Source organism: Scyliorhinus canicula, chromosome 9, assembly GCF_902713615.1.
Source record: "Scyliorhinus canicula chromosome 9, sScyCan1.1, whole genome shotgun sequence".
In the NCBI taxonomy this organism is placed as follows: domain Eukaryota; kingdom Metazoa; phylum Chordata; class Chondrichthyes; order Carcharhiniformes; family Scyliorhinidae; genus Scyliorhinus; species Scyliorhinus canicula.
The window spans coordinates 20,686,900-20,700,424 of record NC_052154.1 but is presented as its reverse complement, the minus strand read 5'-3'; the positions used below and the strand labels follow the sequence as shown (position 1 = coordinate 20,700,424).

Here is a 13,525-nt window from a genome sequence, read left to right as displayed (position 1 = left end):
AAAAATTATTTTGAGTTTTCAGATTTCTGGAAACTAAATTTGCCCTGAGACCTTTGTTGTTAATTTAAAAAAAAAGAAGAAGCAGGTTTGGACAGCACCGACGCGATGCTCCAACTCTACAAACATTGACATCCCACAAAGGTTGTTGCAATTTGCCGGGGGCTGTATCTTGATTCATTTCATAATTAAGAATGGGCTAAGCACCAGATCATCTGCCTTTGTGCTTTCACCAATACATTATCCTGAGCATCTGCAGACAACAGCTGCAGACCGTTCACTCATGGATCTGACCACTAACTATTCCTTGGCCTTGTATCAAAAGGACAATTCAGCCTTTTGCCTTTCTTGAGCTTGTGCGTGCGCTTTGCACTCACACTCACCCTCAATCTCATTTCCTCCCATAATCATCCCTTAGTAGAGATTATACAATGTTGATTATTTTGCAGCCTGTTAAATCAAACGCTTGTCTTGAATGAGTAAAGATGGTCAACTAAGTTGCCTATCTTTTTTTCCAAACCAAAACAAGAAAGTTGCCACTGCTTATTTTCACTTTGGTTAGCAGTAAACTATGATCTGCGCTCAAGATGTTCTTAAAGCTCAATTCTTTGTTTAACATTCATTTTGTATTTATTTTCAGTTGGTGTGGGCAACAACGAACAGAGTTGGCTGTGCTGTTAATGTATGCGGAAGAATGAATGTATGGGGAGAAATCTGGGAGAATGCCGTCTATTTAGTATGCAATTATTCACCAAAGTAAGTTATTAATCATCATCGTATAATTTATGTGGATTTATTGCCATTTAGTCGATAAATGGAGATGTAACATGGAATCCTTGTATCTGGCGAACAGTTGTATTCCTTTTACAGAGCAATTGGTGAAAAACACCTTTATTTGTTCTCTATGGAGTGTGCATGTATCATGTTACACGCAATGTTTCATTGACCTGGTCAAAGAAACAGATGTGAGAGGGAAAACCCATCACTTTATTTTAATCCTGACGGTGATGTACTTCTTTTATTCATTCCTTGGATTTGAGTGTCGCTGGGAGGGCCCCTATTTGTTACTCAACCCTAATTGCACTCGAGGAAGTGGTGGTGAGTCACCTTCTTGAACCGCCGTAGTCCATGTGGTGCAGATACACCCACAGTGGTGGAGGCAGCGGCAACATTGGCTTCAGTGCCCCCATTTTAGGGAACTGCAAATCAGTCAGGGTCAGTTTGGTGACATTGTGAGATAAAATGTAAACATCGGAAAAAAAACAGATTGGACTTGGATCTCATGTTCGAATAACCTGTCAATTGTTTCTCTTGACATAGTTAATGGCCATTTGGGCAAAATACCAGAAGGCTGCTGATCAGGAATGATAATCCAGAATGAGTCAGTAACTTCAGGAGAAGTAGGAAGAAAACTCTTGGGACTAATGTTTATTTTGAATTCAACACAGCTACCTTTGCTTTTAGTTTAGACATGGACTTTTCTTTTGCTTGAATAAGTGTAGCAAACAGATTTGCAAAAAACTCGGGAGATCCTTCTCTCACCTATAACTTTGAACCATTTCTCTGTCAGGATTGTAGGTGATGAGAAATAGCAGGTTTCCCTTCTGTAGTCCAGACATTTATTACTGTGACGGATGGCGCGCTGGAGCATTGCTTTATATTACATAATGATGACCATTCTCGCTCAGGATCATACACAAATTTGGCACCTATATTTGGCCTTCATTCAAGAAGCAAAGACACGTAGCTTCATTAGAAAACTTTATTTTAGATTATTTCATCTGAACTGAATTTAGATTTACCTGAATTATTTTCTGTTTTTACTAACCAGGGGGAATTGGATTGGAGAAGCTCCTTATAAGCATGGCCGACCATGCTCAGAGTGTCCACCCAGCTACGGCGGAGGCTGCAAAAACAATCTCTGCTATAAAGGTACATAAATCTGTTGTGCTGCATCCAATAACATAGATCAGCAAAACACCTTTAACATCCAAAAATAATTCTTACATTTATTTAACAGGAAACGCAGGTGGTTTGAACGTGGATAAGTGTTTACTTACATTTTGTCCTAACATTTTCTGTCACCAATACAACCTAGGTCACTGAGTTAGTGTAGCTCAGCGATCACTGTGGCTGCAAGCAAGGTCTCAGTTAGTGGGCGTCTTTCAGATGAATTGAGTGAAGGTGAAATGTGAAGCTAGCACTCATTTGGGAGAAGGTGGTAATAAAGGGCCGGGATGAAAGTACCTGAAATATGAGTAATGGAGACAGGTAAAGTCCATAAGCAGAGGAATTGACTTAAAGCTTTGAGTGGGGGTATGAAAATAAAGGGGCTGGATTCTCTGCCGTTAGGGATTCTCTGTTATGCTGGCAGCGCACCCACGCCCGGGTAGTTCCTGCCGGCGGGGGCGGGCTGCACCAGAAAACTGATGCGGCGGCACGGAGAATCCCGCCCCAAGATGGAAAGTTCAGAATGAGAAACGGCCAACTGGCTCTAAAACCTGTGTAACTATGATTATATTGGGGGATTGAAAACTGAACCTTTCATAACAAATTGAAGATCAGAGTGGAGGAATAATAAAAAGGGGAGCATAATTGAAGGAGAATAGGACAGACACCATTTTGCACCAACAATGGAAATGCAGACGTAGGATTTTTGAAATGGAATATTCTAGATATCAGTTGTGCTAAAAAGACTGAATGAAGAACAGCATCAATCAGAATTATAATTAGCTGTAATCATTTCGGATTATTGCTTTCCGCTGTCAATTTAAATTTAATTGAGTTGAACACTCCAACAATTAGTTTTTTGCAATACAATGGCCGCAATCTATCCGCTGCATCCCACCGGAATTGGGACGGGACACAGCCGGTAGATTCGTGGAGAGGCCTCTCCCGGAATACGCGACAGTCTTGCGCCTCGTGAAATCTAACCAGACGTCGCAATCTGAATCCCTCTCACAATAGGCAGGACCCAGGCTTGCATGGTTAAAATAATTGAAAAGCACTTATATCTAAGCTTGAACTGAATGGAGTGGCCACCCGGCACCTATCGGCCTCACTGAGGAGACCCCAGCTGAGCGCCATTTAGCACTGGCTTCCACAAACGGGGATCAAGCAGAACGGAACTTGGGCGGCTTGGGGGGGGGGTGTCTCCCAGGCGATCGGAGGGTCCAGGGTGGTCAGCCTCTGGGCAGAATGGCTCCCTGGCACCTTGGCACTGCCAGCCTGTTGCCCTGGCAGTGCCACCTGGCCAGGCTGGCACCCAGGTGGCACTGCCAGGCTGTTCAGGCGGCACCTGGCAGTGACAAGGTCACATGCTGGCATTTTGCCCACACTGGAATCAGGCCCTGGGAGCGCCCTGCCCGTATGAGGTGGGGTGTGGAGGAAGGGAGGGGGAACTGAAGGACCCTTCTGTCGGTGAGTTAGGCATGAGGGGAGGGACTGGTGGTCACGTCGGGGGCTGGGGGAGGGGGGGGGGGGGGTGTTTGAGACATTGGGGCACCATTTAAAAATGCCGCCCGATCTTTTCCTGCACTGAGATGCCTAGTTTACTCATGGCATTTAAAATTTACCTCAATTTAAATATAAATATGGCCATTAGGAAAAGTAACTGGTGCAATTAAAATCACATTATGCGGTTTCCAACTTAATTTTCTGTTGTTACAAGTAAAAGATTCCAATGTCTCCCTACTCAGCCTAAATTAATATCATTTTCGCTCGACTAATTTTAAATGCTTAATCCAGTTGATTTTGGCTTGCATAATCCACTCAGGCGATGAATAGCTGCTTGTTTCTAAACAGAACCTTTTCATTTTGAGCTGCCAGGCACTTTTTTAACAGTTGGCTTGACACTAACAACCTTTTTGAGGAGAATTGAGAGGTTATTGTGCTCCAGTTTATTTCTGATGGGGACAGGTAAGGTGACATGCGAATGGAAGGAAATATAACCCAGCCAAAGAATCAGGAAAAGGACTTGAGAGTTACCTCAATAGCTGTGACCAGACAGAGCCACACTCATCAGGAAAGTCCCAGGCCCCCATCCTCGCTTTGTGTTGACTGGCCCAATGTAGCCTTATTCCTAAAAGGAAAATAAAACGGCCAGAATTCCTGCTGCAAAGGGCTGTGCACAGACCCCTGCTGGAAATAGGTGTGGTTAGGTTTGAGATTCGATATAATAATAATAATAGTAGCTTATTGTCACAAGTAGTCTTCAATGAAGTTACTGTGAAAAGCCCCTAGTCGCCACATTTTGGCGCCTCTTCGGGGAGGCCAGTACGGGAATTGAACCCGTGCTGATGGTCTTGTTCTGCATCACAAGCCAGCGGTTTAGCTCACTGTGCTAAACCAGCCCCAACCAGTAATGCCTCCTGAGCCTCCTGAGCCCCCTGCCACTCCACTCAGGCCAGGCTTGCATGGTGTACTCCTGTCCAAAACTGCGACTCAGAATGAGGAAAACCCGATGGGTTGATGTTTAGTGGCCCTCACTGCCATCTAACCGGAGATACTTTCTCCCAACGTCGCTGGTAATGTACTCAGACACAGTTTTTTTGCTGTTAAAACTACACTGTACAACCAATGGAAGAGAGTTTTTCATGAATCATAGAATTTACAGTGCAGAAGGGGGCCATTCGGATCATCGAGCCTGCACCGGCCCTTGGAAACAGAACCCTATCTAAGCCCACACCTCTACCCTATTTGGATTGACATTTTTATTTTCATACATACTTTACTCTTTGATATGTAAAGCAAAATGAGGTTAGATTGAGCTAGATAAGGACGGGGGGGGGGGGATTTCCCACCCCTGTTTTTGGCGGGTGGGGATGGTGGTGAGGTAGAAAATCCAACGGGAGCCTCCAATTGGCCCTCATACCGTTGGGATTTCTTGTTGCGGTTGTTCTCGACTCCCCACCAATTATGTAATGGGATTTCCGCCATGAGAGGTAGAAGATCCTATTAACACACATTGTAATATCATAGCGAGCTTCCCCATCACAGGTGGTGGGCTGCCCACCTGTCAGATTTTAGGTGCCACTTCTGCCAGAAACGGTGGTGGTGGTGGTGTGGGGTGGGGGGGGGGGGGGGGGGGGGGGGGGGGGGGGGGGGGGGGGGGGGGGGGGGGGGGGGGGGGGGGGGGGGGGGGGATAAAATCCAACCCGTGGTGCCTTTGTCTAAGCACTTGAGTATTTCCAAGATGTCCATTTATATTTAGACATGTGTGTGTCATGTGTGTATCACAGAGCATAGAGCATATTTTACAAAGATGGTCAGTGGTTGAGCTAATAGCTAATGTATAAATCTACTTGCTAATACTGGTGCATATTTCGCAAGTAGCCTTTTGGTCTCGGCAGAGGACCTTCCAATCTTTTTTGGGGGGACGGGGAGGGGAAACAAATTGACCAATTCGTTATGCTTTCGAAAAATCTAGGCTTCCATTTTCGAAGGTGAGGTCTATTATTGGTGTGCAGGTTTATGAGTGTTGGCGTATTATGGTCGGTTTGTTCAGTTGGCTGGACGGCTGGTTCGTGATGCGGAGCGGCGCAAAACAGCTTGTTTTCATCTCCCACACAGGCTGAGGTTGTCTATGAAGGGCCCGCCTTGCCTCTCACCTGAGGTGTGGTGACCCCCAGGTTAAATCATCACCAGTTAGCTCTCTCTCAAAAGGGGAGAGCAGCCTATGGTCCTCGGTGAGGGGAGGGGGGGGGGGGGGGGGGGGCTGTGGTGACTTTCATTTCATTTCATAGTTCACTTATTGAGCCTTCCTTCTGCTGCAGAGTGCATGGAAATGAATCGGGTGTAAACTGGGAAGAAGAAAATGAAACACATGAAAACAAACAGTGAAAAAAATGTCTCGGTTCACTGCATCTGAATTAAAGTTCTTGGGGCCCATGTGTGCAAAACGTTACTTAACTTTGTTTCAACATTTGTTCTTAGGCAATGCAATGAGGAGACCACAGCATGAGCAAACCAACGAAGTGGAGCCTCCCCAGGTCAACACAGACACATTAATCACATGGACTGCGCCACATTCCCAACCAAACCCTCAACCTCAACCCCAACCAAAGGAGGAACCTAACAGCGTGGAGTACATGAGTAAGGATGAATTTGAGCTTTATGCCTCATACACTTAAATGCTGCAGTAAGCATCAGGAATGTAATGCGTTGCTTTGAAGAATAGCCTTGCACAGCTCCCTAGTGTGTCAGGAGCGCAAGTGAAGATTGGTCTTTGCTGGAATGCATAATTCCAAATTAGATTCAGAAGCTGAAAGTGGGCTAATAGTAATGTAGCAGTAAAGCATTTGTACGGGTGGTCCATTTAATTACAAATGGAATCCCCTCCAGGGCAGTGAGGGATGGCTGTAACCGCATATGTAGAACCAATGATCTGCGAGGAACCTTTGTGCACATGGCCGCAAAGATGCTTGGGATAGGGACGTCATAGCTTCTTGGCACCTTATATTTATAGTTAGAAAAGAAACAAAAACATAATTATCCATGAACGTCGGTAATGTAGGCTCTCCTCTTTTAAGTATGCCAGCCGTAGCTAGTTATAGTTTAATATTTCGGCCTTCTTTTGCTGGTCAGTGTTTCCTCTCTGGTCCTTCATTCCATTCCCCTTCCTCATACGTCCCCCTTCACCAATTCCAAAACTTTAGAATTCTTTGCTGCGTCTCGTTGTAATGGAGACAAGTTAACATTTATTGTAGAACAGTGCTCAGTACTTTTCTATCACCTGTTTATCATGAGAACAGTGAATGCCAAAATCAAGATGCTTGTTTGTGGAAGAAAAATTACATGATTCTTGGACTTTATAAGTAGTAGCAGGAAGCACTAAAACAAGGATTTTATACTAAACCTTTCTAGGTCACTGGTAAAGCCCCATTTGGAGTATTATGTTTAATTCTGGACGTCACAATCTTTCAGAAGGATGTCAAATCCTTGGAGAAAATCTGAAGGAAAGTTATCAGAACGGATGAGGGACATCAGCCAAGCAGAGAGACTAGAGAAGCAAGAGCTGTTCTCCTTAGAACAGAGAATGCTAAGGGGAGATTTAATAGCGATGCTCAAATTTATTAAGGGTCCTGATAGGATAAACAGGGAGAAACTGAATGGAAAGGAAAGAACTATTATAGGGGCATGGGGAGACAGCAGGGTGGGTGGGGCTAATCGGTACCTATCAATGCACTGGTAGAGACGGCAAGGGCTAAATGACCACCTTCTGTGTTGTAGGATTCTATACTGGTACAGCAAACCATTAACATGCCAACATTTTCCACCTTGTAACTTTGGGATCTTTCCTAAAGATTCAAACATCTTCATTTCAGCTCTCAATCCTTGAGTTTGTGTAGTCCTGATATTCCACTCTACAGTCCCAACTATCCTTTAGTAAAGCAATAGGTACCATGACATTTTCCTGTGTCTCATCTGTCATGGCGTCTGCTTAATCCAGACAAGCCAAGGTGGTTAAGATTCCTATCGTAACTCCCAAGGTGATGCTCCAAGACATGATTCGGATCAAAGGATGCTGTACATATGGTTTATATGTTTATATGGGGCTGGTTTAGCACAGTGGGCTAAACTGCTGGCTTGTAATGCAGAACAAGGCCAGCAGCGCAGGTCCAATTCCCGTATTGGCCTCCCCAAACAGGCCCCGGAATGTGGCGACTAGGGGCTTTTCACAGTAATTTAATTGAAGCCTACTTGTGACAATAAGCTATTATTATTATATGCTACCTATCAGCATACAGGATCTTTAAGATGGGAGGTGCTTTTCTCTTTGTGAGCATTCACTAAATGCTTCTGGGAGACGCTATTCATCCAGGATAGATTGAAGACCCAGTAATAGTGAGGTTATTGGGTAGTCCAGATCTAACCATTGTCCTTAATGCCTTTGTTTGGAGAGTCAAGTTTACCTGACTTTCAGCTGCATTATGGGTCTACACAATTTCGAGATTTCGATTTGTGCACAAAGGATTTAGCTATTAGCTTGTGAAATAGCCAAGAGGCCGGCCCATTAATGAAAGTGTGATTGGGTTTTGGTAATATATTCCCTGTTCTGAATATCCAATATTTCTTTGATTTGGGCCCCATTTCCTAATTTAGCCAGTACAGATGGGGGTGAGGGGGAGGGGAGAGTAAACTCTTCATCTGCAGTAAAACCACAAGTTGACAAAGTTAGGACAGCCCACTCCATCTTTCGTGAAAGAGCTTGAGGTGGTTTCCAGGCTCCTAGTGGGTTTGAATGATTCAGATTCATCAGGAACTCTACTTTAAACGTTTGTCATTCTCCGTCCACCACCACTATCTGTCTCGATGCAATTACATCAATAATCAAGCTTTCCAGGCATACCCGGATGGCATTGAAAGAATGGGAGTGAAGTGATCACATGGAGCTTTGACACATAAAGGGCTCTGCTGCACCATATTTTACATCAATTTAGGTCCAATTATATTTATTGATTGTAAAAAGGACCCAATTGTCCCCTCTGTCATTTAAAACCCTTTTTTGGATCTAATTTAAGAGCAGCCTTTCACTCAGGCTGTCCATTATGGCTCTTCATATTATATATATATATATTCTCATCACCTCACCTGGCTCGAACAATGATTTGATGCCTATCTGCAGTACCTTCACCCAGTCCTAGCCATTCTCCTAAATTCCTTCTGTGCCCCCAACCCAGATTACACCGTTTGAAGAGATGCTGTGTAAGTTTAGTCATTTGCAAATACAGTAGCTCATGCTTTTGAGTACACAGGCCTTTTGGCATAGTTTCAGCAGTGAAAATGAATAAATCGGGAACAGTGTCAAAGTTTCCTGTGATCACTTCAAGGCCATTATTTTGGCCACTTGCAATGGCATCCGGGTACACCAGTTCATCATCTGTCACGTTCATTGCCTGTGCTTACTATTTATGGAACCGCTCTTCAAACTCAACTACTTCAACCATTCCTTATTTTTGGTCATTCCTCAGAATGTTATTTGTGTTATCTGTGTTGCCTGTTCTTTGATTATCAGTCATGCATGTTAACCCTACTGGACCTGCTCCTTGCACCATCACCTTTTCTGGTAGCGGCTGTTCTGTAATTCTACCATCGTATAAGTGAAATACTGTCCGCGACCCTCTGCAACCACCATGAGAACTATGAATGCCTGTAATAAAGAACAAACAATCAATCGTGTTTCTTCCGGATATGCCTTGAATGGTTTACTTTGCATGAAATGCGATGCCTTTGTTAATTTTATATCTTTCTGTCATTTGGGGGAGTGCATTTGCTAACTATTGACTCCTCTTAAGTCATATAGTCATAAAGGTCTACAGCACAGAAAAGGCCCTTCGGCCCATCCCGTCTGCGCCGGCCAAAAAACAACCACCTAACTATTCTCATCCCATTTTCCACTACTTGGCCCAAAGTCCTGAAACTTTAAATCTAATAAAGCATTATACCGATAAACTCAACATTCTGACTTAGTGGTTGCTTAGTGAACATTGGGGCTGAGCTGATCTGAGATGAGGAAACTTAAAAAAAAAAACCCTGCTTATGGGAGTAACAGGTTTAACTTCTCCATACCACAGACTGTGAAAATAAGGGGTGGACCCAGCTTCATCAGAGCAGCTTCAGACTTGGGTAGATAGCAAGTAAATTAAAAGAATCATTAGCGGATTAGAAAAAAATATAGATCTCAGATCTAGAAAAGACAGAGTCCTATAACTATGCGATTCTCCAAACTCCCTTTGCTCTTTCATCTCTTGTGCATCTAACTGTGGACAATGTTTCCTGTGAAAATAAATTAATAAAACCGGCATTCAATTTGATTCCAAATAAACCTACAACATGATCTTAAAAGTACAAATATGGGGCAGGATTCTCCGATCCGCCAGCCGTTTGTTTATCGGCCGCGCGCCGTTCACAGGCCGTAGGATTCCATCTTCCCGCCTATTGTTAAGGGATGTCCCAATGTAAACACCCCACGTCACCGTGAAATCCGCTGGTGGGGCTGTGCTGCCGGCAGAACATTGAATCGCAACGACCAGAGAAACCTGGCCATGATTTTCTTAATCAAGTGCATATAAATTCTCCCAAATAAATTTCAAGCTAAATTAATCTGGTTCACTCCTCTTTCATTTCAGCAAGGGTTTTCATAGGGTTCAATTTTCAAGCAAGGGTTTTCATAGAATCATAGAATTTACAGTGCAGAAGGAGGCCATTCGGCCCATCGAGTCTGCGCCCGCCCTTGGAAAGAGCACCCCGCCTAAGCCCACATCTATCCCCGTAACCCAGGAACCCCACCTAACCTTTTTGGACAATAAAGGCAATTTAGTATGGCCAATCCACCCAACCTGCACATCTTTGGACCAAGTTTTAACTTTGCAGCATAACATGCTGTATATCTAAACAAGTAGAAGGGTGTCAAAATTGAAGAATTTGCATCCTTAATAACACCGGTGCGATTTAACAAATAAAAGAGTCCTGTTTTGGGTGGGTTTGCAGGGTCATTCCCAGTGCTTGTAGCACCGGGAACGATCCCGCTATCGAATGCGACTCTGTTTAAAAATGTTCTCGTTCCCACCGAGGATGCACTCAGTCGCATTTCCTGCACTGAGGAGCTCCACTCCCCAGTGCAAGAAGAGAAATGGTGTCCCCAATCTCTCGCCTCCCCAATGTGACTCCCCAACTCCTGTTGGGGGATCCTCAACCCCCCCCCCCCCCCCCCCCCCCATCCCCACCCCACCTCCTATGGGCAGGGCACCCCCGGGCCTGATCTCCAGCTTTGGAAAAATGCCACCTGGACACCTTGGCAGTGCCAGCCTGGCACCCTGGCAATGCCCCTGCCAGGCTGGGCACCAAGGCAGTGCCAGGCTGGAACCCAGTCTCATTATTGTTCACTCTTCTGAACTACAACTACTACCGAGCTCCGTGGTCCCATATTCTACCTAAACCTGCCTCCAAGCCCTGTTACTGTCATTTCTTGTTCATATAACCTCTGCTTAAACTAGTTATTTTCTGGCACTACCTCCTCTGGTCCTCAATTTAAGTTTCTAATTCCGCCTGACTTTGCATTTCTTGAATAAGCTCTTGTCACAAAATAGGACATTGAGCTCACAGCTAAGCCTTTCCCCTTAACTCCTCAATTGCTCTCTTTACTTCTCTGGGAGGTTGACTGATTGTTGTATCCCTTAAACTCCGGCACGTAACTCGGTCTGGGAGGGCCTTTGCTTCTAGAAGCCAGGCCCTGCAGCCTTTGTCTTTCTCTTCAATGTCTCGTGCTTCCTGAAGAGGTCACTCTCTAGGGCCTGCAGTGAGTGGATTTCCCTTCCTCATAAGGGCCCCTGTATTTAATGAACCAATGCCATGTCTAGACAGTAAGAAGTCTTACAACACCAGGTTAAAGTCCAACAGGTTTGTTTCAAACACGAGCTTTCGGAGCACGGCTCCTTCTTCAGGTGAATGGAAAGGCTTGTTCCAGAAATGTTTATATAGACACAGTCAGAGATGCCCCGGAATGCGAGCACCTGCAGGCAATCAAATCATCAAAGATGCAGAGAGAGAGGTAACTCCAGGTTAAAGAGGTGTGAATTGTCCCAAGCCAGTTCAGTCGGTAGGCCTCTGCAAGTCCAGGCTTGTTGGTGGGGGCCGAATGTAAGCAGTCCAACGCCGGCATCTCCACATCATGGCTACCATTGACACCGCAAACTGCCGGCTCAAAGTGGAGAGGATCTCCAGGAAGATCGCGCATATAGACACTGACATTCAGTTTCTACAAAGATGCAAAAAAGCAGACAAGATCCCGAAAGGACTACAGATCAAAAACCCACTCAAGTCGACTTACAACACAGACTACGCTGAAAGACTCTGCCACCGCACCTCTGTCACACTCCTCAAACACCTCGTACACCAACTCTACAGCAGTCGACGCAACCTGGAAACCAAGAGAGAGGCCATATTCTCAACTTGCGCTCAGGACACAGCAGACCAGCTGCGGAACACCGCCAAACAGACGAGACAGCAATACTATGCCACCTACATGCACACCAAGAACAGGAAGCTTGAGAAACTTGGCATCACCACCAGCAGCAATCAAGCTTCTCCCGGTACAACAGTCGAAAACAATACAGGGAAATCCATTGTCAACTTGTCAGACTACACCCTTCAACCAGACGAAATCGAAGTCCTCAGCAGAGGGCTCAATTTCTGCACCACCACCAAAATGGACCCCATCAGTCTCGCGGCAGATACGGAGGAATTCATCAGGCGAATGAGGCTCCGGGAATTCTTCCACAGACCCCAAGAGGCCGACAGCGAACCCAGGGACACGACCAATGAACCGGAACAGCAGACCGCGAGATCTGCAGTGCAGCAACCGAAAAGGAAAGAGTCAAATTGGACCCCTCCGGAAGGCCGCTGCCCTAGACTCGACATGTATGCTCAAGCCGTCAGAAGTCGTGTCAATGCCAGATTCATCACTCGCAATCACAAGGCAGCCTCAAACGTCACCCAAGCACAACGCAACGCCATCCGCACTCTCAAGACCAACCGCAACATCGTCATCAAACCAGCAGACAAAGGAGGGGCCACCGTCATACTGAACAGAACAGACTACTGCAAAGAAGTATACCGACAACTCGACAACCAGGAACACTACAGGCAGTTACCCGCAGATCCAACCAAGGAACACATCCGCCAACTCAGCAGACTGATCAAGACCTTAGATCCAGACCTTCAGAACACCCTACGTGCTCTTATCCCACGTAATCCCCGCATTGGAGATCTCTACTGCCTCCCGAAAATACACAAGGCCAACACACCAGGCCGTCCTATCGTTCAGGCAATGGGACCCTGTGTGAGAACCTCTCTGGCCACATCGAGGGCATCTTGAAACCCATCGTACAAGGTACACCCAGCTTCTGTCGCGACACGACGGACTTCCTACAGAAACTCAGCACCCATGGACCAGTTGAACCAGGAACATTCCTCGTCACAATGGATGTCTCGGCACTCTACACCAGCATCCCCCATGACGACGGCATTGCTGCAACAGCCTCAGTCCTCAACACCGACAACTGCCAATCTCCAGACGCAATTCTGCAACTCATCCGTTTCATTCTAGACCACAACGTCTTCACCTTCGACAACAAATTCTTCATCCAGACGCACGGAACAGCCATGGGGACCAAATTTGCACCTCAATATGCCAACATCTTCATGCACAAGTTTGAACAGGACTTCCTCACCACACAGGACTTTCAACCGATGCTATACACCAGATACATCGATTACATTTTTTTCCTTTGGACCCACGGCGAGACATCACTGAAACGACTACACGATGACATCAATAAGTTCCATCCCACCATCAAACTCACCATGGACTATTCTCCAAATTCAGTTCCATTCTTGGACACACTCGTCTCCATCAAGGACGGTCACCTCAGCACCTCGCTTTACCGCAAGCCCACAGATAATCTCACGATGCTCCACTTCTCCAGCTTTCACCCGAAACACATTAAAGAAGCCATCCCCTATGGAC

General features: G+C 45.6%; 1 protein-coding gene across 2 annotated transcripts in view; it reads left to right on the top strand.

Moving 5' to 3' along the window:
• Positions 1-13,525, top strand: part of LOC119971138 (cysteine-rich secretory protein LCCL domain-containing 2-like) — a 58,418-nt gene that overhangs the window by 9,684 nt on the left and 35,209 nt on the right. For both annotated transcript variants that reach the window (XM_038806311.1, XM_038806312.1), the window contains exons 5-7: positions 638-753; positions 1,829-1,929; positions 5,932-6,090. In XM_038806311.1, the coding sequence (XP_038662239.1) occupies positions 638-753; positions 1,829-1,929; positions 5,932-6,090 (376 nt within the window). The remainder of the gene's footprint in view (positions 1-637; positions 754-1,828; positions 1,930-5,931; positions 6,091-13,525) is intronic.